General features: G+C 35.2%; 1 protein-coding gene and 1 long non-coding RNA gene across 3 annotated transcripts in view; one reads left to right on the forward strand and one right to left on the reverse strand.

Moving 5' to 3' along the window:
* Positions 1–4,096: 4,096 nt before the first annotated feature.
* Positions 4,097–23,130, reverse strand: part of LOC144842687 (programmed cell death protein 10-like) — a 29,125-nt gene continuing 10,091 nt past the window's right edge. The window contains exons 4-6 of the mRNA XM_078699217.1: positions 17,192–17,318; positions 6,597–6,687; positions 4,097–5,069 (exon numbers count right to left, since the gene is read on the reverse strand). Of these exons, the coding sequence (XP_078555343.1) occupies positions 4,875–5,069; positions 6,597–6,687; positions 17,192–17,318 (413 nt within the window). The 3' untranslated portion in view covers positions 4,097–4,874. The remainder of the gene's footprint in view (positions 5,070–6,596; positions 6,688–17,191; positions 17,319–23,130) is intronic.
* On the forward strand, positions 8,157–10,351 carry LOC144842716 (uncharacterized). Of its 2 annotated transcripts, none has more exons than XR_013612147.1 (4): positions 8,157–8,215; positions 8,577–8,664; positions 9,521–9,579; positions 9,801–10,351. It is a non-coding gene; the product is annotated as an uncharacterized LOC144842716 (long non-coding RNA). The 2 variants fall into 2 exon arrangements; XR_013612146.1 differs by having other exon boundaries at positions 9,521–9,575; positions 9,801–10,346.

The raw sequence follows: 23,130 nt of genomic DNA on the forward strand, positions 1-23,130 counted from the left end.
ACACTCAATCCATTTCGTGTTTTAACCGATTATTGCGGAGCAGTTTTGAGCTGCAACACAAATAGCGATTATTGACCTCTAGAGTATGGCAACCCTCATTCACAAAGCATGCTGTTTATTTGCGCGATCGACGACGATCAGCAAAACAACGATGAGTTAAACATTTGATTTATAGCGAGAGTCTCCAGTGGAATAAGATTCTGCGTTGGAGTACACCCTTACATCCCACCAGTCCAGGCTAATGATGTTTTGCATGTCCTTTTTTAGGCTTTTCGTTTTTGGTAGAGATATGTAGCCTAGCCTAGCTAGAGAGTAGGCCTAGTACCAACAGCGAAATGAACTTGCTCGCCCAGCCGACGTGCACATCATTATTCTGTTGTATGTGGTAGTAGGCCTAGATGTTTATTGGGTTATAGTCTTGACTATGATTGGGTTTACAATAATATAGCTTTTACGGAAGAGTTCCATTTTTAATATTTAGGTTCTAGGACACCTACCCCCTAGACAGTTACCCCCCGGACAACTACCCCCTTAGGACAACTACTCCCCGGACAACTACCCCCTTAGGATAACTACCTATTATACACTGTTGCAGAGTCAGGTTGTTGAATGGTCTGGGTGGTAGTTGTCCGTCCGGGGGGTAGTTGTTCTAAAGGGATAGTTGTCTGGGTGGTAGTTGTCCAGGGGTTAGTTGTCCTAAAAGATTATTTGCCCTCAGAGTATTGTCCAGGTCCAGGTGGTAGTTGTGTCAGAGGTAGTTGTCCGCGGGGTAATTACCCAGGGGTGGGGGGGTAATTGTTCCTAGGGGGTAATTGTTCAGGGGGTAGTTGTCCTAAGGGGGTTGTTGTCCTAAGGGGTTAGTTGTCTACCTTATTATTTCTGTATTCTATTTTGTATTGTATTGCTATGGAGGAAAATAAATGTCTTTTGAAATGAAATAAAAAAACAAACCAACTCATCAACATGATTTTAAGTCGAAATTGTTTAAAAGTTGGTAAAATTACTAGAAAAGGCGGGAAAAACATAAATCACATGAAAAAAATATGGTTTTAACATGCGCAATTGTAAGTGTCATGAAAATGTTAGCTGCACAACTTCACGTCAACGACGATATGTTGATAAAGTTATGAACTGTTATGTTTGAAAGTTTTAGAGATACGTGAGACACAAAAATTACAGAAAAAAAAGAAAAAAAAAGATGATCTTTGACAATTACAAAATATACTAGACATGAAACTCGTCACTTTGACGAGTTAGTTATCCGCACCACGACAAACGCCACATGCACGTCATACGTTGGAATATTGCACACAGAGATAAAGATTATGGCATTATGACAAGAACTGAAGAATATGATATGCTGTTAGTGCTGAATTCTGTCAATTTTGTGTCATATAGTATATACATGCAAACAGTATAATCTGTATACATATTACATACAGTGTTGACGGTATCAAAATGAAACACTTAGATAGCAATTTCAGAAGGAAATTATCTTAGGAACAACATATTAACGTGTAGAAGAAATTTGAATATGTAAAATATAGATGCGCACCCTTTTAAATGTGATGAACTATTACGCAAAATATGAAAATACAACTTTTTTATTCAACTGGCCATATGATGACGTCACAACATCCGATTGGCAAAATGTTTACATGAATTCGTATTTACAATCCAATAGCTTCCAGAAAACGTTTTAATCGTGATTATCACATTTTATTCTTACGAGCTATTACAGAATAAAATTTACTGTAAAGTTGAAATTAATGACCCACGTAATTAAAATTTTTAGGCATGATGACGTCATAAAAATTAAAATATTTTTATCTCATGCTAAAGAAAGTTGATTGACCTACACAATATATAAATGTAGAAGAAAAAGGAATACAGATAAGCGTGATGCGCTCCATTGAATGTGATGAGCAATAACGAAAGAGACAAAAATCCTATATTTTACATTCGTGTGGCCATACGATGACGTCACAATGTTTTTTTTAGCCTTATCGATGCATGATCCAATATCTACAACTCATCAACTTCTAGATTTTGTAATAAAAATAAACGGTTCACGGTTTACTTTAGAAACTATGACTGTTTAAAAAAATACAAAATTTTGACGATTTTTTAAGCTTTTTCATAAAAAAGGCGCATGAAATGTTTAATTCAACGTGTTCGTATGGCGTTATTTAAATTGGAAAAGGTCTAAATTGTTTTCAAAATTACTAGGAAAGGCTTGAAAAATATAATTCAAGAGAAAAAAATATGTTTTTAACGCTACGTGCGCACCGCGTGCGTAAAAAATTGCGCGCCAGTGGGAATTTATGACATGCTCAAAATGACAAGAAACGCATAAAAAGTTGATTAGAAATTAATTTTGCGCATTTTGAAATTTTAAATGCGCGTGCGCGCGTAACTTCTTGTGAAACATGCCATTTTTAATCCGTAGAAAGTTTGCCCCTGATATGACTTAAATTTTGTCAAAGTGTCAATACTAAATGACTTTTGCTTTTTAATCTATGATCAATCATTGAAATTCATAAAATTGCGCGTAAGTCACGTTGCGCAACTATGACGTCATTCAAAAATAGGAGGTGCACAACCTATGTTGTCAAAGTTATGAAATGTTATGTTTACACATTTTAGAGAAACGCGATCCACAAAAAGGAAGGATGGAAAGAAGAATAATACAGAAAAAAACTGTTGATCTCATACAATAACAAGGAGTTATCCGCTTGGTATACCAAGCGGATAACTAAAAATGTTGCACATTGCATCAGTATCAGCAACCATTTGGACTAAACTAAATTTAGACTACTGTGTTTCTGTCAAGAAGACAACACCAAAAGGCATGGTTTATTATTTCTGATTTTAATCTGAAATTAATCTTGGTTTTACTTTATTGTTACGTCTGAAATTGCCACCACCATACCAGTGACATCTGAAAAGTAATAATATTACAAATAATCAAAAATAATCAAGACTAAGACGTAACAAAATAAATTGAAAATTATTAAATTTAGCTACAAGTATATACAGTCTGTAAAAAGATCATAATGTAGTAATTTACTGAAATTAACAGATTGTAGAAAAATTACAGAATAACTTATTTCTTTGCCTTACATAATCATAGCCTACTGTAACTTTCTCTTCTACTACAGTACTGTACTCTCAAAATTTAAAATAATTACTTGACAATGACATAAATTGAAGAAATATAATTAATAAAATAAAAACTGGTTACTGTAGTTAAATTAAAGTTCAAGAAATAGTTTGATAGTTATCTATACAAGGTAGGCCTATCTATAATCTACAGTACCTGTTTCTACCAGCTAGCCCATGTGTACAATATTTGTTTTATTTAGTGACTTACATGTTAGACCCTGACCTAAAACAAGTTAAAAGGTAGCCTCTAATTACTGTAGTAGAAAGCAATAAATTATTACTTACGACTTGCAAAATAATTGTATAGGTACTAGGCCTGAGTAGACACACTTTACAAAAACCCCCTAACTTTCTGTATTCTCACTCTTGAGGACGATTAAAGTATATTGATCGAAATGTCAAGGTGTACCGCAAACTTTATATCAACGACATAAATAATACATATATAAACACATTTGTTATCATACTTTAAATTAAAATGTATCAATTATTTATTACCAGCAAGAAATTGTCGAATCTTGCTAAATTTATTCATAAAATATTTTGTTTGTTTAGCTGACTGATATATGCTAATTATTAATAAGATATTGTCTTAATTATGTTACTCATACCAAATAGTTATGCCTGAAGAAAGATGATCTATGGTTGCTTTGTAAATTATACTGGAGACAGAATTTTATTTAAGATATAAAGTATATTGTCACCTGCACGTCAGAGCAATAGTGACCCCTACTTTTTTTTAAAGAATTATGAAAGCTCTTTTCATAGTTCATCACATTTAATAGGGCACATCTCGCTTATCGATTTTCAATCTTCTTATTATTAATTAAGTCATTGCTGAAAAAAATTATTTTGAAGATGGCATCATGGTCAAATAATTGAATAAATGCGAGTTGTGTAGAATACTATAATTGTGTCAATTTTTTATGCATGTTGAATGGTAGAAATTGTTTCAAATTTCAACTGAAATACCTACAGCTATGCTGTTTGTACACTTGTTGTGCAGCCTAGGCAGTGACAGTGACAATTTCAAATCCAGTTTTTTTGTTGGCTTTTCACATAGTCGATCATTTTATGAAGTTTCATCAAAATAAAAAATATTCAAATAGGGAGCTGTGGTTGATTTGACATGGAATTTGAATATAGTTGCACATCTACACTAATATAATCAAACATCGTATACTCTCTAAAAAACCATTTGAATCTTCTATCAAATAAAGCCGAAATATTATAGTCATTGTTTCGGGACCATTCTATAGGTTTGCTTGGATGACTAGTTGGGAGCAGGAACGCTTGTAGACCCTATAGAAAAGTGCATGACACAGTACCATTCTAGCGGGCATATAGACCTGAAAGGTTTTAAACTAATTAAAACAGTAATAATAAATATATAAAGTACTAAAATAGTACCTGTAGTTGGAAACATTTTAATACAGAAAATAGAACATACAAGTATCATTGAAATAAACTATTTTTTTATGGACTTTGTTGTCTTTAGGGTTGAGAAAGGTTGGAAAGTTAATGCTAGTTCTTTGTATTCAAATAGGTCACTGTACAACTACAGACTACTGCTAATTATTTTATTACAAAATTATAAAGTTATGATTTTAGTTTACAGCAGTATGATTAATATAATTACTTTTTCAAATCTATTTATACTTTGCAAGCTGCAAACAAATATGTAGATGATTAGTATCTTTCCATTAACTCTATGAACTTGCTTGTTGATCAGGAACTTTTCGACTCACAGTTTTCAACATTTTTAGGATTGTGTTGGTCTCATTAACAAGAACATTTGCACTGTCATAGACGTTATCAATTTTACTATCACGAAAATAACCTTTTAAGGTGTAGCTGAACTTTTTGGAGGACTTGATAAATTCCTTTTTATGAAGCTCCAGTTCCTAAAAAAATGTAATAATTAGTAATTATTAGGGTTAAAACTGAAATCAAGCAGCTGGCAGTGAACAAGAATAATACAAAGGTAGGAAATGGTGAACCATGATGATGTCACTGAAAATTGCCAAATAAAGTATCGGAGGTGTTACCTATTTAAGTGTACAAACATTTATAATTTCTATAAACTAGCAAAAAATACTAGCGCCATTACTATCCTCTATCTAAATGGCTGTCATGAAACTTGAGTGTATAAAAAAATCTCTAGGGCTTTGGGCTTCTAAGGTAATGATTGATGGTTTGAAAGTAAAAATTCATTCAATTTTAAATGCTGAAATATCTTAAATCAAGGCAATCTAACAGGATGCTGAGCTTCGGAGATCAAAGGGTTTGTCTATGGCTGCGACACGATCATTTCCTCGCCCGTTAACAGACACCACGCGCTGTGGAGAATATGTACATAGTACAGTACTGTTGGTATTTGCTGCAGCCGGACATAAGATCAAAGGAACGTTACAAGTTTCTATCTTGACAAGGTGAGTTCAGTGTCCTGTTTAATTTAATTTAATAATTTTTCAACTTTAATTCATTTGGTTGTAACCCAAAACTACTATAGTATTACAGTAGAACCTTCGTTTTACGTACCCTGATTTTACGTTCCCATAAAATGACCGATGACGTCATCAATTTTTAGTATTTTATTACAGTGTTATTTTCTTACATTGAGGGAGCTATTTAACAACAACTAATCCATAACTTGTGAGACAAGCCACACGCATGCATTCCCCTTACAGCAGCAACTGGTTTATTTATTGATAGAAAATACAAAAACATTGATTTTTTTTACTTTATTTAAACATCGCAAAGCCTGCATATACTTTTCTAGTTAGGCCTCACAGCTAGGCCTCACATCTAGCTAGCTAGGCCTAGCCTGGCCCACTGCTGTAGATTAGTCTAGAATAGATAGTGACCACTGCATGCTGTAAGTAAAGTAGGCAAACACGGCAGCCTTTTTAGCTACGATCTACGTATTTGGGGGTCAATTGAAGGTCAACCTGGATTTTATGAATCCTGTGTTTTACGTACGTCTTTCGGTCCCGTGCCGTACGTAATATGAAGATTCTACTGTAATAGGTTTATCACTCCATCCAAACAAAGCAGCATTAATTTTGATACTGTATATATCATATTTCAAATCAAATTCATTTTATAACAGCTTTACTGCCCGTAATATTGAAAGGACCCTCATTCAAGTGTTTGTTTTTTTTTATTAGTTTGTGAAACCACTTAATAGTGTGATTGTACCTCGGAAGACACATTAGCGTAATAATATTATTTTAGATTGGCTTTTTGGGTGCCGATTGGGTTCTTTTTTTAGTGGTTCTTCAAAACCTGTTCTTATTTTCAGGGACACACAGAACGTCTTGAATGAACTATAAAATATAATAACAATCAATCAAATTTTACATGTAATAAATAAATTAAAACAAAATAAATCAATGTCTATATGAATAATATCAAAAGGGACTACTTACTCGTATATGTTCATTGAGACGAAAAGCTTCATATTGTTTAAATATGACATTTACTGCTTGCAGGAGCTCTTTAATACCACTGGCAATATCTCTGCAGTATAAAAATAATTTCTGAGTCAATTATTAGTCAATTTCTCTGTTTTTTAATCCAAAATTATGGTTAAAATGCACATGATTAATATTTCCACATAATTTTTATGATGCAAGAGTTGTATGTTAAGGCAAACAATTATTGAAATGGCAATAACCAATCTTCAGAATGACAGGATACCACTTTTGAGTAAACCTACTGAACAGCTCAGGTAGCCAGTTTCACAAAAAAAAAATTGTGGATAATTTTTGTATAATATAGGTCTACCTAAGCTACACAAAAAAAAAGCAGTCCAATTTTACTAATATCTATACTGGTCTTTTTCTGATTTTTTTATGTTGCTATGTAGTCAACTTGGTTCGGATGACGACATTATCTTAGCTGACTTACAGCATGATTTGTTTACAGCCAGCAATGAAAGAAATTTTTTTAAAGCCAGAACTATTTACATAACCCCTAGTTGAACCGAAGCTAACCTTCCACTCAACAAAAAGCATGTGGTCAATTTATTAGCTGTGAGCTAGTTATACCAATACATTAAATTTTTGTATGATCACAATATGAACCAAGAGTTGATTGAAGTCCTAGGGTCTGTTTCTGCTGCATAACGCAATTTAACCGGTTATTTTAAAATAGATTAAAAATAGATAACAATAACAAGACCGCGTTTCTGCTCAATTTGTGCTCCGAAATAACCGGTTAAATCTATGGGTGGTCGTCGAGCAAAACGTCATCATTACCCAAAATGCAATACACTCAAACGGAAGTAGCAAGTTGGCTGTTTGTTTACATCGACGTCAGTACACACGTGTGTGATATCGTCGAACATCTCAAACATGTTAACATAATAAAATGTTGTCTCCAGGTCTACAAGTTTTGTTTTTTGTAAAGCCTACTTACCATCACTAATAAAATTAATTCTCATGCCGCCTTCAATAAACATGGGGAGGGTCGTGCAGCGCCCGATCGCCTAGGATAATTATTATCTAGCCTAATTCCTCAAAAAGCTGATGTCTACGGTCCTCTTCCCACGTGAACGACTGTTGTCTTTTCGCGAGCGAGGTCCTACTAAACACCAAACGGAAACAAAAACGAGACTCAGAATGTTGCAATACCTACCAAACGAGAGTATATAATTGTTAAAGTTGTATTGTCCCCCAAAACATGAAAAATGAAGATCAATTAAATCAAATTTTGAATAGACCATATTGTAGCTATAATAAAGTTGTTCACTTTTGCCGAAAAAAAATCCGAAAAAATTATTAATTTCGCTAAGAAAAAAGCAAAATAAGTTAATCAATTTTCCCAACTTGTCAGCTCAAAAATTAGGCCGATAGAGCTAACTCATAAATATGCATGATATGTTAATGAGCATCGACACAGCTGGGATCTGATCTAACAAACATGGATGATGCACGTTGTATGTACGTACACACAGCACCCAGAGATCGACACGACTCGACTGGGGGTCTCGACTGGGGGTTCCCCCTGATCTGATCGTATGTAAAGCTAAGCTGTTAATTTGTCGGTAAGTAGGCCTAGACGGTTATTTTAAATATAATAATTATATATATAACGCAAACTAGACAGACGTTTGTAATAACAGGAAGGTAATTAATTAACTTAGCCTGGGATTTTTTCAGGGCTAGGCCTAGAATAATACATGTATAGGCCTAGGCTAGTAGTAGTAGAGCAGGCAGACTGCTGGGACAATCGGGTCCCTGCAGAAAATGCCTAGCTAGGCCCTATACATTGTACTCTTCATAGACTGGCCTAGGCTAGGCCATCAATCCGAAAATACAGCCAGCCTGCTGTACCATAAACATAATTTACAGTTGAATCTTGTTTAACTAGTTTTTATGATAAAAATAAAACAAACATTTTTTCAGGGAAAATGGTTACAATACAACTTACAAGCCTGAAGTTGAGAACCTTCCTCCAGCAGCACTGTACAAGTAGACAGAGGGGAAAAGCCGGGTGTGTAGAAAGCGACGACCTCGAATTGGACGACCCCAACGACCCGGGCGACCTCGAATTGGACGACCTAGAATTGGACGACCCATAACACGAAACCGACGACCCCTATAGCCTAGCCTAGCCTAGGCCTAAGTGTGGTATAACATCCCGAAGCCGAACATAGCCAAAGATCTTTAAACCATACCTTATATAATACTCGTAAGCAAGCAATTGATTGAAAAAATACAGAAATATCGCCATTTGATACTGAATGTGTCGACACGAACAAACGAACAGATATGGAACACCAAGAGTGCATTATTAAAACTGCATTCGACTCGATTAGCACACAAAATATCATAAACATGGGAAATCAGGTCAAAACGGCCCCTTTTTCAGCGGCGGGTAAGGTGATTTGATTTGATTTGATTATTTGGGTTAGCGATGTCCAATCCACTGAGCAAACCTTACCCGCCGCTGAAAAAGGGGCCGTTTTTTGACCCGGTTTGCCATGTTTATGATATTTCGTGTGCCAATCGAGTCAAATGCAGTTTTAATGATGCACTCTTGGCGTTCCATATATGTTCGTTTGTTCGTGTCGACACATTCAGTATCAAATGGCGATATTTCTGTATTTTTTCAACCAATTGCTTGCTTGCGAGTATTATATAAGGTATGGTTTAAAGATCTTTGGCTATGTTCGGCTTCGGGATGTTAATACCACACTTAGGCCTAGGCTAGGCTAGGCTAGGCTATAGGGGTCGTCGGTTTCGTGTTATGGGTCGTCCAATTCTAGGTCGTCCAATTCGAGGTCGCCCGGGTCGTTGGGGTCGTCCAATTCGAGGTCGTCGCTTTCTACACACCCGGGAAAAGCCAGCTTAGCCATTTTACAACACAAACTACTGTTCTTCACCATGTTACTCTGTACTGTAGTAAGTCAAATATTTGTTTTCTCTTTGTTAAGTTGTAATGTGTTTTACCATAGAAAGTTAGTGTACAATTTCACTAGCCCACATTTTGCACTAAATGTGCATGATCTAGGCCTATTTCTAAATACCAAATTCCAGGTTTTCGTACTTTGCTGAAATTAAAAACTTTAGATTTTGTGAAATATTTAACTTATTTATACATCATTATTTAAAAATTTTTATTTAAAGACGTTGAGCTGATGAAGACTGGAACAGAGGTCACATTCATACTTCATAAAGACAACTGATGATAGACTCTGTATTGGAATATGATTGGATATTGCAAGAAAAATATTTGTGATGCTGCATTCGGCCAATATGTTCCTGTTCAGCTTGTAAAATGTTGTATAATTTTTTTTATAAAGCAATAATATTTGTACAGTATATTATTTTGTAAACATAACATTCAATAAATAAAAAATACTACAACAGTACACAGAATAAATTCTTCAATTTTACTTACACTTCATAATGTTACTGTAAATATTACAGTGCAAAAGGAGTTTAATAAAAAATATATATATATACAGTTACAGTATATCTTATTGAATTCCTGTATTGTCTTTTGTGTCAATTTGTCTACTAATATCAATGTGTTGATTGTGGCAGTAATTACGGCAGCTATAGTCTTCTAAGATCGCTCATATCCATTACACAGTGTCATTTTAATAGTAAGAAATGTTTCAATAAATTGTGAATGTTGCCACTGTACGATACATTTTGTGTTTCTCACTACTTCACTTGCTCTTATTGTTCAATCAATGTTAATACCTGAAAAAAAAGAAGACATTTGTGTCAAAATATCTGCATAAAATGGAATCCCATAAAATTAATGGTTAATTGTGCAAATTTTGATTTGAACCTATTGCATTTGATGCAGAAAATATTTTTAAAATACTGTACAGTAAACATCCAAAACAATATTTAGATTTATTTGGTAATTTTCTCTGCAGAATAGATACCGTATATTTCGGTGTATAAGTCGCACTTTTGACACGCAAATTTGACCTCTAAATTAAGGGTGCGTCTTATACACCGAACATAAATGCCTCACCACACAGATTGTACATATAGGCCCTATCGTCACCTCGTTGGCTAGGCTAGGCCTGAGTAGTACTAACGTAACGGCAACCTGCTTCTGCCTAGTTTTCAATGCATTTTAGCGTGATGTTATACTAAATATGAAAAGATTTGTTCATTATGGAGCTGTTTTAGGCGCTCCGTTAAAATTTCATTTGTAAACGTTTACGATTGGATTGGAATAGTATTTATTTATAGTTTTACGCACGATCGCCGACCGCCGTACCCCCAGCGCAAGCCCTTCTCGGCGGCCACATGGTGTACGGTATTCGACTAGTATATTCTCCAGTTGATTATAGCATGGACCTAGCGTACACACTTCTCGGATACATAGATACTAATCGAATACGATTGTCCGTGAAAACGTGCGCCCTCTCGAAATGATCGAGCGAGGCTAGCCCACACACGTGCGTGTGTTACACACACGGTCATGCACTCGATGTTGCGGGTGCGAAACTCGTGAATAACAAGTTAGAAAGAACTTGTTGAGGCTGGGTGCGGCCGAGCCTAGGTAAGAAAAAACCTAACTAAAGGACGCCGTTGTAGATATAACAAAATATATTATTACAATAATATTGATTACAATTTAAAAAAACATTGTTTTGATGAAATATAAAGTGCGTCTTATACATCGACGATATAAAAAATACCGATATTTTACTCTCAGTTAGGGGGTGCGTCTTATACACAGGTGCGACTTATACACCGAAATATACGGTAGTTGAAATCCTAACAAATTAAACCAATTCATCATGATGGAAAAAAAATTATAAAACAAAAATACATCCCTCCTGGTGGTGGTCTAGCCCTAGCTAGCAGTGTGCTGCCTAGCCTAGGCCTACTACCTCTACTTCTAGAAACAGGAGGCAGCAGTAAGGCTACTCGAGACTGCCTACCATGTGGTTGTGCTAGTTAGTACTACTAGGCCTAGTAGTATGTAGTAGACTAGTAACAGTAGCAGAAAATTCGGGCCTAGGCCTAGCTAGGCCTCTCCTGCAAGCGAAATAAAAACTCACCTAAATGAATAAGATTCAACCTCAAAGTTACCAACTGCAGTTCTACAATAGTATTCTGCTAGATATAGTTTTCGTGTTTTCTTCAAGATCGTCTCGCGTCACTACTCGACTCTCTCTCTATGCATTGCTATCGTCGCGTTGTTGGCTGTTTGTTGAGAGAACCATCATCCACACGATGTATCCATACAATATGAATATTTATGAGCTAACTCAGGTCAAGGGTTAAATTAAACCGGAACACGTTTGTCTTCCAGACAAATAGCTTCCGGTTGGTTAATTTTTGCTTTAAATTACGATTTTCTCGAGTAAATAATTTTTTTTTCTCGATCCAATTTGAGTTCAAAGTGAATAACTTTTATGTGCAATTAAAATGGCCTATTCAACAAAAATATTTTAAAAAAAAATGTTTTCAGGGGGACAATACATCTTTAATTAATTATGAAAACCCAACTTTTATAGCAAAAATCGTCCGAATTTATGTTAAAAACGATGAGTTTAGCCGCAAAAACTTAAATCAAACGAGTGTATCCAAGTCATAGAATATCGCACGCACATAGTGCCTTTAATAGAATAATGAGTGTTGAACATTATTTCGTATATTTATGTACTAACATAAATAATAGCACATTTCTATGCTTAATAAAATCATATTTAATATATTATCAAAGGCTCTGATAACCTTTGTTTTCGGTCGATGTGATGTTTTTATAAAAAATGATGATGTAAAACGATCAAAGTAAGATTGTTCATTGTTCTCCTATTAAATGCACTAAGGGCGTGCCATAAATACGCTCGTTTGGTTTCAGTTTTTGTTGCTAAATTCATCGTTTTTAACATAAATTCTGACGATTTTTGATATAAAATTTGGGTTTTCATAATTAATTAATCATTATCTATTCTCGTTTGGTAGGTATTTGCAACATTCTGAGTCCCTTTTGTTTCCGTTTTGGTATTTATAGGACCATAGGCATATCCTTCGCGAGCGTGTATTAAGGCCTTAAATTGTTTAGCTTGGGTAGTCCGGAACTCCACCCCGAATTCCTCTTTTACTTTCGCAAAAATGCTGTTATATATCTGTGAATCTTTTCTATTGCCTGCCATCCTTCCCCGTACTTTCTCTTCCCCCACAACTGAATAACATATCTTGTGATTTCATTCATCCACATACATGTTCACTTCTTCGTTCGACTGTCAAAACCACGAGGAAAACACACATGGTACGCGACGGTATCTGACCCGGGGTCACAACTGTCAATCAAATAACCGTTATTTCGTGTTGCAGCTAAGAATTGCTCAGCGATAACCGGTTAAACGATTTAAATTGGTGTTTTTAACCGGTTATTTTGCGCTGCCTTTTAACCGGTTACCAAAAATGTGTCCTGTTTCTGCTGGCAAGAAAATGGAGTTAATTTATTCACACCGATTTTAATTTATTCACACCGATTTTAACCGGTTATTTTTATGCAGCAGAAACAGGCCCTTAATGATGGTTCTGTACTAAAACAAGAATTGCTGTTTGCATGAGAGACCCAGTTAATTAATAATAACGGTGATCCTATCCGGGGCCAAAACTGGTCGGCCAGACCGATTTTGGCGTTGAAACAGCTGCCAAAACAGGTCTGGCCTTTAAAATCGCTTTTATTTATTCTTAAAAATGTCGTAAGAAGCCTGGAAAAAATCTAAATGGTTGAAGTAAACTATGCTTATGTTAAAGTAAATATACTAAATATTATCGTACAAACGGAAAGAAACTATAAAAAGAAACATTAATAAATAATAAATCGGCGTTCGGTTTGGAATCGTCTATTATTCTAGCTAATTCGTAGGGAAAATTAAGACGGATTTCATTTCTCACAAAGGCAAAAAAAAAATAATGATAACTAGATTTGAACTCGTCACTTTGACGAGTTCGGGTTATCTGCGCAAACGCAACATACACGTACATACTTAAAATATATGAACGCCGACAATTTATTATGCAATTCTATGACATGAATTAAATATGTTTACAGTGCTGAATTGTACCTATTTTGTGTCATACAGCATATTACAGTATTTACGGAATACACTGTATAATGTTATATACAGTGTAGCATAGGCGAAATTACGAGACCCATCTTTTAAATCCAATTATTAACATGATGACATCATCAATTGATGCAGTAAAAATTAAAATTGTTGTAACTCTTGTGAAAAAGAATTGATTGAGAAAGAATGTATTAAAATCTAGGAGAAAACGGGGAACGCATTAGCGCGATGCGCTCTATTAAATTGGATTAACTAGTAAGTACAAAAGAGAAAAAAAAATCTATTCTAAAAATCCGAGTGGCCATATGGTGACATAAAAACATCATGTAGGTACAAATTGTACATGAATTGATATCTACAATAGCTTCTATAATACATTTTAAAATGTATTAAAATGCTTGAGGAGCTATAACTTTATATTAAAATTTCCACAAATTTGCATTAAATTAATTATTCTTTAGCACACGATTAATAAAGTTTATCGTGCACGTACGTCGTTATTTTGCAATTAAAGTTTATCAAAATGAATGAAATCTGCTACAGATATGAAAAGCAAAAATCAATTTCAAAAACCATTTTCCTACTCTTTGTACAAGCTGTGCGCACAAGTGCGTGCACAAAAAACGCAAACAAATTTGAACATTTTGAAATGCTTAAAATTGCCTGAAATGTATGCAAAATTGATTAGAAATTAATTTTGCCCATTTTAAATTTACAAATACGGGTACTCGCGTAATTTTTTGCGTAGCACGCCATTTTTATCATGTCAAAAGTTGCTCCATATTATGAAATACAATTTTATGTAATTAACAGCTAAATTAATTTGATTACATTTCGTCTGTAAAATCGTCGCAAGCGAAAGTAAACAAAGATTTCAAACCATGAGTATACATTATGCATGATGCTAATTAGGATTGTTTACAACTCGTCACGGTTGAGAAGGTGTTTTCAAACAGATCGCAAAGAAGTTTTATGATTATGCATACAGAGTAGCCAAATAAGCGCGTTGCATTATGAGATATGTTTTGATCGAAAACTTTGACTGGAAGTCAAAGTTATTTTTTTAACCAAAAAACGTCTGTATTTCAGTTAAATGATTTTTTTTTTCGACTAATTTTTGGTGAAAGTTAATAACTATTATGATACTTCAAAATGACCCACTTTTTTTCGAAATCTTTTTTTTTTTTTTTGGAATTTGACAAAGGGACAATACATCTTTAAGTTCTAAATTAATAGGTTGTCAACTTCGTAGCTTATCTTCTTTAGAACTGTGACATGCAAACTCTAGAAAAAAGTAGAGCTATTCTAAAAAATGTTAACCATGCTTTGTTCAGTGATTTCGAGCTCATGTTTCATGGGCGTCCGTCGCTTTCGATGCCCGGCATGTAGAACAAACCGGAAAAGAAATTCGTTTTTGCCAGTGGCCATCCGACTCTTAAATTCTTGAACTTTGACTCTTGTTATATTGTACTGTGTATTGTAATATTTTGTAAGATCATTTTAATCCAGACCTTTTTATTTGAATTGCCCTGTGTGGGATGATTAAAGAATTTTGAATTGAATTTAATTAAATAAGTGATTTTAAAGGCCCGGCCCAGTTTTGGCCTCACCGCACCTGTTATGGCCAGTGATTACAGCAAAAATTGGTCCGGCCGGACCAATTTTGGCGTGACAGCCCAACTTGCAGTTTAAAAACTGAATGGCAAAAAACAGTTTCAAAGACATGACAAAAAGAAAACAATTAATTCCATTAAAATTGTAATTATAGTCTTATAAAATGTTTTGCCCAGAGCAACCTTGGCAATATCAATTTTGGTTCACATTTCGGCATTATTAGTTCAGTGTATGCATTGTTCCTGCTGTAAAGCAATATTCTGGGGAGGATTGCTATAAAATAGTCTTAACTGATGGTCTTAATTCCTCGATTACAGCTGGGTTAATCATAGATGGTCTTAATAAAGCCACCTGTTAGACCATTGCTATAAAGCAGTCTTAGCTAAGACCTTGTAAAATAACAAATTTAGGGCGTAATGTAGGTCATGCTTGTTCAAATCACAATCATAACAGTATGTACATTTCTACGTGAGAAAATCTATTCTAGGCCTATTTAAGAATAAAATCACCATTATTATTTGATTTTACACTTCAATAATACGTAAAAGCAACAACAAGAGAGGTTTAAGACTCACTTGAGTAGGCCACTTACAGGTTAGACTACGTCACAAATTATAGCCGGCTAAGCGCTAAGACTGTTTATAGCAATCCGCCCCCGTTCTTTCACCAAATGGAATAGTGATTGAATAGAAAATTGTATAAAGAACAGACTCCAAAAATGGCAAAACAAATTACAAATTAAAAATATGGACTATATAGCCTAAACACATTTCCGAAAAGATTAGCAAATCTTCACTTGTTGTTTGGACATGTCAGAAAACGTTCTCCTGATTGTTTGTACTAGAGGGTGATGTTTTATTGTAGAGGCGTTTATTTAAATAAATATCATCCTAATAAGTATTAATACATTATTTAATTTAAACATCTTTTGAAACTAACTGCCGTGACAGAGTGGGCCATTTCGGCCCAAGAAAGAAGACATTACGGCTTGCAACATGGGCAGACATCTCGGTCCTAACAGGACACAGATAGCCTACAGTTATTCCTGCCAGCTTACTTAATAAAACTCAGCTATCGGGATTTCACTCGATTAATGTCTTATCATCAAATCTCCCTATGTAATTTTATAATACTATTCCCCACAATATATTCCGATTCTTTATGGCGTATATTTAATTTGATCTTTATTAATTTGCAGTATAATTTTTATTTTTTAACTACTGTACCTTTCACACGCGCGGTCCGTTCCTAAAATAAACAAAAAACTAAAATGGCTATGACTAATGGCCAACTTAAGCTCCAGTCCTACTATAGTATCTGTTTTTTTCTTCCGTCTTCCAAAGGGACACTGTATTGATTGATGGAAAGTGCCTGTTTCCAGTCACCTTTAGGGTCAAATCTATTATTTTAACTGCTCCCTTGTGTATAAAAGAGAGAAAATAGTTGAAACCAAGTTGCTGCAAGGTGAACTTATCATAAACCCAGAAATAACTTGACTGCCAAGAATTGAAATTGAGTAGAAAATCTACTGTTGAAATCATAAATGTTGTTAAAAAACTCTTTATAATATCTTGCTAAGATAGAAATATGGAAAAATAGCGTCGAACTGCACATTAATGTTATCAAATCTACGTTTCGCGGTACATCTGAGATAGATAAGGTAGGTATCCAAGGCGGAGATTTGTACCGAAGTTTTTGCATTGTGCTCGCCTATGTCAGAATTAACCATAATTTATATATAGATACTCATACCCCACCCTCCACACATGCTGTCAGAATTAAGTTCATCATGAAAATTGAACATTAAAATAAAAGTATTAATTAGAAAATTGTTTTACTTACTTTATTCTCTGTAAAAAAGCTGGTCTATTCTCAATTTCATCTGGAAGCATGGACAATATATGCTTTAGATTGTGTGCTTGTTGATTTAGCTTATTGAACTCTGGTTCAGGACGCATAATCATGTACTCTACAATAGATATATTGCTAGATGATAAAATTGGTGAATGAATACACAAAAAACTTCAATTACTTAAATTTGATTAAGTAATTGAATTTACATGTACAAAATATACCACATTCTTTATCTATGATCTACAGTTACTATCAGACTGACTATTGCAATTTTTCAAATTGTTTAGATTGAAACTACTAGTCATGAATCCTTTGTTATACTGTATGGGTGACACCATAATTAAGTATCTGTGACTAGCGGTTTCCAAGATACAGAGTACGTTATTAAAAATGGCCGCCATTTTTAATTATGCAAATTAGGCTACTTCCCGTTGTCGAAAAATGTCCTAACGTTGATAAATGTGTTCAGTAGGGTCTAAAGAACACATTTCATCAAAAAAACCTTTTCTTGCAATTTGTGTGAGAAAAGGGTCATTTTTTAGCTAAATCCCATGGACTATTACTTTCCAGGCAATTGTGATAGTAGAATAAATGATACCACCACCTAGCGGCAGAGGGAGATGATAGAATGCGGAGTAATGTTACTTAGATGAATTACCCTCTCAAATAAGTCTCTTTTGTTCGAATTATAGATGTAAGTAATTAAAACATTAGATTAGTTGTTAATTAGATAGTTATAGTATACGTTGATTGCCTTGATTTACACTTATAATGTGTTTAGTTTTGTTTAGGCTCTGTTTTAGTTTAGCCTGGACGTGGTTGACGATTCCGGCGTGGTCATGTCCGAATCACCGGCGTGATTATCGTGTTGAGCACTTTCACATTTATGTTAAACATGATTAATTAAAATGATCATTATATTAGGCTTTCGAATAATTACATGAATCAAGAATAATGAGATATAGATAAATAATGTGTAATTGATTGATTATGTCCGTAGACATACTGATAGCTAGTTATTTAATTTACCTATAAACCATATTGTATTAACACTGTTATTTCTGTCCGTCACACTTGAATGAGCATGGACAAGTTCAGACAAATCTAGCGAAGTTGCTACGTCTCGCAAACCTTGGTGGCGCTAGACATGTACAAGTGATTTTCACGATATTAGTTCTAGAGTTTATAATTTCTAGATATATAAATTGGTGTTGGTTTTTCTATTTTATTCTATTCATTGTTTGTTTCTAAATATAGGAATTGGATGTGTTTTAGATCACTTTAGTAGTTAGTAGTGGGCTGTCAGAAACCATTGCTTAATTTGTATAATTTTACCTGAATTATTTAATTTGTTGATTGATGAACCAAAGTAACGGGAAACTGAAGTTGGAAATTAAAAAGATTAGAAACGGTTATCAAAGTGTGGGTTTTATTTATGCTCTCCCAACAATATTCGTTATTTATTACATGTGATTTTTCAGTTGGTCATACAATGGTTACAGATGCAGTGTTCTCCCCAGGATTCACATCAAGCGTCACGGGGGGAGGGGGACCATTCCGACACTAAGTACGTGAGTCACAGCCCACCATGGTTGGGGCTGTGGCGAAGCGATTTTTGGTAATTGACACCCTAGATGGCCGGAAATGGTACTCTCGCACGTAACATTCATGTTGAGTGACACCTCTAGTTTGTCCGGAAACAACACTTATAGCGCGCTAGCAAACAGCAAAACGATCATAGCCTACTTTTTCCGCCGGTAAACATACACGATAAGAAACATTTTTAGCGTTCATTACGAACGTCAGGGGGAAGTCCCCAATGAAAAAAAATATGCCTACTCATCAGTAGGACAACTCTGTAGTTGGTCGGAAAGGACACTTCATAGCGCGCTAGCAAACAGCACGATCGTAGCCTAGCCTACTTTTTCCGCCGGTAAACATACGCGATAAGAAACATTTTTTGCGTTCATTACGAACGTCAAGGAGAAGTCCCCAATGAAAAAAAAATATACTCATCAGTAGGACAACTGTAGTTCAACGACGTTGTTAAACAAGATTTTTCGATGATCTGTCGGCTGGATTATTGAGGTGGGTGCGATAAAATATAAATATAATATACTTCAACGATCGTCGGGTTGAGGTGTGGGTTTAACTTTGGTACTAAAAGTGGACACCCCTAATTTTACACGTATAATGGACTACACCATGCAGGAACGCACATGGTATTTTCTTATCAGAGGGTGCGTGTACGTCAAAAGGAATTGTTTTTCCTTCGTCGTACACGACACACGTACGTCGTGTGAAATTTCTTATCAGAGGGTGCGTGTGCGTCAAATGGAATTGTTTTCCCAATGTATTGAATTGCGTGTGTTCGATCGGATCGGCGGTGGTGGGAGGATAAGCTAGGAGTGCGTGTAATTTTTTTTCAACGAAGGCGGCTAGCTCGAATATTGAGGCGGGGGTGGTGCGACTTTAATACTTTCAGTGACCTCCGATCGAGGAACGTTTTTAGCTTGATTATTAAAAGTGTATACCCCTGTATTTTAATGTACGTAACTATCTATACCACGATTTACCACGCACACGGCGGCCGGGACGATAATGTTTTGGTTTACACAAATATGTTCGATGTTTTGTCTACTGTGTAGCGTTTAGGGAAATCCCTTGCAACGAAGACAGGCGATAGTTTTGCGTCTCGTCTGAGTCGTGTAAACAAATCTTCTTGACATTATTTTCTATCTACTTCAGTGGTTTTTATTGTGGTAAAACTCGGGAAGGGCACTCACGGCCAACGCAAAAAAGGGCAGGCCAGTAGTGGCCGTGGGTGCTGTTCATTTTCGAGGGCATTGAGGCCAACTGGGAGGGCACCGACGGCACTGGCCGCGGTAAAATTCGAGGCCTGTAACGTTACCGACGAAAGAGTATTAAATCCCACCGATCCATAGAGAGTCGATTCAGTGTGATATTGAAAATATCATTGATATTTATTTTTTAATTTTTTAATACACATAACGTTTTTACAAGAAAAACAATACAATCAATCACTGTTTTATTTACAATATACAAGTTACCGCATTTTTTAGACGATTCAGACAACAGCCAATACTAGAGAGATCGAAAGAGAGACATGGCAGTAAACAAAACACGTGTTTACATCTCTCGACGGCGGCCGGTGGTGAAAGCGCGTCTCAGTTGTTATAACACCAGTCTTTTGTTTCTTGGCTTGTGGTCATGTCACGTGTCTCGTATGCATTAGGCTCTTTATGCATGCCGCGCCTCAGCTCTAGAAAGTACCTGCCTGTTATTAATCTATTTTTAGATTGGTTGTGGTTGATATTTTTAAGCGTCACGGATAAGGTTTTAAGCGTCACGGCCGACCGTAAAGCGTCACGGTATAGAACCCAAGCGTCACGGTACCGTGACGCTTCAAAGCCCTGGGGAGAACACTGCAGATGCGTTACATCGTGTATTGTGTATCGACATATGCTAGAGAAAAAGGGTACGAATTATGGTAATGATCTAATTGTCCGTATGTTCACCAATTTTTTATTTACGATTAACCCTCTGTACTGTGGGCCTGTAGGCCTACTGTAGGCCCACATTACTAAACAAAAAACATGCAATTTTCGTTTAGCCAACATCTTATTATAGCTAAGTTATTAAATTATCAATGTCCTGTATGTCTTCTCACCGTACATCAAAAATCCAGATGGTACGAACGCACACCTGGGAGGTATAAACTGATTTCCCAGACGGAAAATGGTCTACGCACTAAAGCACCTTTATGGAATATGTGCAATTTGAAGAAACAAAAAGTGGGTTAGACAAAAAAATGAAAATGCTTTTTATTTTGAGTTGCTAATATTATATATCATATTTATTTTACTGATTCAATTCTACTTTTGTCTACCTTTCCGACATTACCGCCCACACTGTTATACAATACAACCAGACACTGCAGATTACAGCATTATAAAACATAATTAGGATCTTCTTGTCTTCTTGTACATACATGGGATTTTACCGATACGTTATTTGGATGGCAATATCCACTGCGATTTACCAGTTGCCAGCGAGTCTCTATCCATATCTATATAAAAACCACTTAGCTCAGAATGACTATCATTGTTTTGGTCAGTTAGCCAGGTTTCAGTAAATGAAATTAAACTTACATTCCTAAATTCATTTAGGTGCTGCACATTTGATCTGAGCTCATTCATTTTCAGCCCTTGTTGGCTATCCAGCGATTGTACATTACCGATTATCAGTGATGGGATATACGGTCTGGATCCTACTCCATCGAATGTGTTTCCAAGACCTCCTGCTTTGCCTTGTTTGCGGCGTTTAATTTCTTTAGGCCAGTCAATGTACTTTCCAAGGGAGGCATTATTTAGGTATGCTTTGTCCATGTGTGCTCGAATAGATGAGCCAAACCGTATTTTGGAAGTTAAAACTCATGGCCAACATAAAATAACCAATTAACAGATAAACTATCAGTCTCCAAAACATCAGGAAAAAATAAATAAACATAAAACTGCTCAAATTAATACTATAAAGGACAGAAATAACCAACTTTAACAGACGAAAAATGCAAGCTGTGTCGCCTCACTGAGCAGCGCCACTCTATTTAGACTTATTTACCGATTGTCGTAAGCCTACTACTCTAGCAGCTGAGCCTAGGACTGGCTGGTTTTAGAAGACCAGTATGTACCAATCATTGTAAATTTTTCCCCAACAACATTCAAAATTTTGATTGTTGACAGACGATCGACAAGATTTTACAAAAACTAGAAATAGTGTAGGCTGGTATGTCGTTTATGTCGTGTATATATATATATAATATAAGGAATGAAAATTTTTTCTAAAGACATTTAAAGGACCAAATTCAAGATGGCCGCCAACATTCAAATAACCCTATTCAAAATAAGAATATCACCAATAATATAAATTATGAATGTGGAACAAGTCCGTTTTGATAGTATTACCCATTATACAATCTTAACTATGTAAAGCGATAATCTGTCGGCCATCTTGGATTTCACTAAAAATTGTTGTTTGTACACAATGTTCTAAAATAGTCACTTCTCATAGGATTGTCTAAATATAAGGCTAAAGTTGTCAATGTTCTCTATATAACAGATAATACCCCACTATGACTCTTAAATTAACTAATCGTTCAAAGTTGGAGTTGCAAAAGTATGGAACAACTTACCAATTTATATAAAATATTCAACAACAATTACTTCTAACTAGAGGGTGAGCTCGCTTCGCTCGCTCCCCCTCTAGGAGGTGTAAACAATGGTTCTCAGAAGGACGTTCTCCTTGTACGTTTTCTGTTGGTTACCATTATTGAAAATGCTCGACATTCGTAAAACTAAACCTACTCTGTTTCACAGTATCTTAGATGATTAATAACATTTTAAAGTATAGTGTTTATTTGTTTGGTAGGGCCCTTATAGGGCGGAGGTGGGGAGGCAGAGTTCATTTGAGGGAGGTGCTTATTCGAGGGATTTTTTAGTTTTAATAATATGGTAACATTTATAATCAAATAAAATCCTCTAATAGATATGAAAAGTTGTAAAAAATAATAAGAAATGCTTGGTAAATTGTAGATAACAGTGCGATGAATTCTATTACAAATAGTATAATTGTGTTATTATAAATATAATACAATATTGTGTGTATAATTATAAATGTGGATGGGCGATTATTATTCAAAGTGTGATGTTTTATTGGAGAGGCGTTTATTCAAATAAATACCATCCTAATAATTAATACATTATTTAATTTAAACATCTTTTGAAACTAACTTCCACGACAGAGTGGGCCGTTTTGGCCCAAGAAGGAAGATGTTTTAGACGGCTTGCAACATGGGCCCTAACGGGACACAGATAGAGATACTGTAGATACTACAGTTATTCCTGCCA

The sequence above is a fragment of the Antedon bifida genome, chromosome 5 (genome assembly GCF_963402885.1).
Source record: "Antedon bifida chromosome 5, ecAntBifi1.1, whole genome shotgun sequence".
Lineage (NCBI taxonomy): Eukaryota > Metazoa > Echinodermata > Crinoidea > Comatulida > Antedonidae > Antedon > Antedon bifida.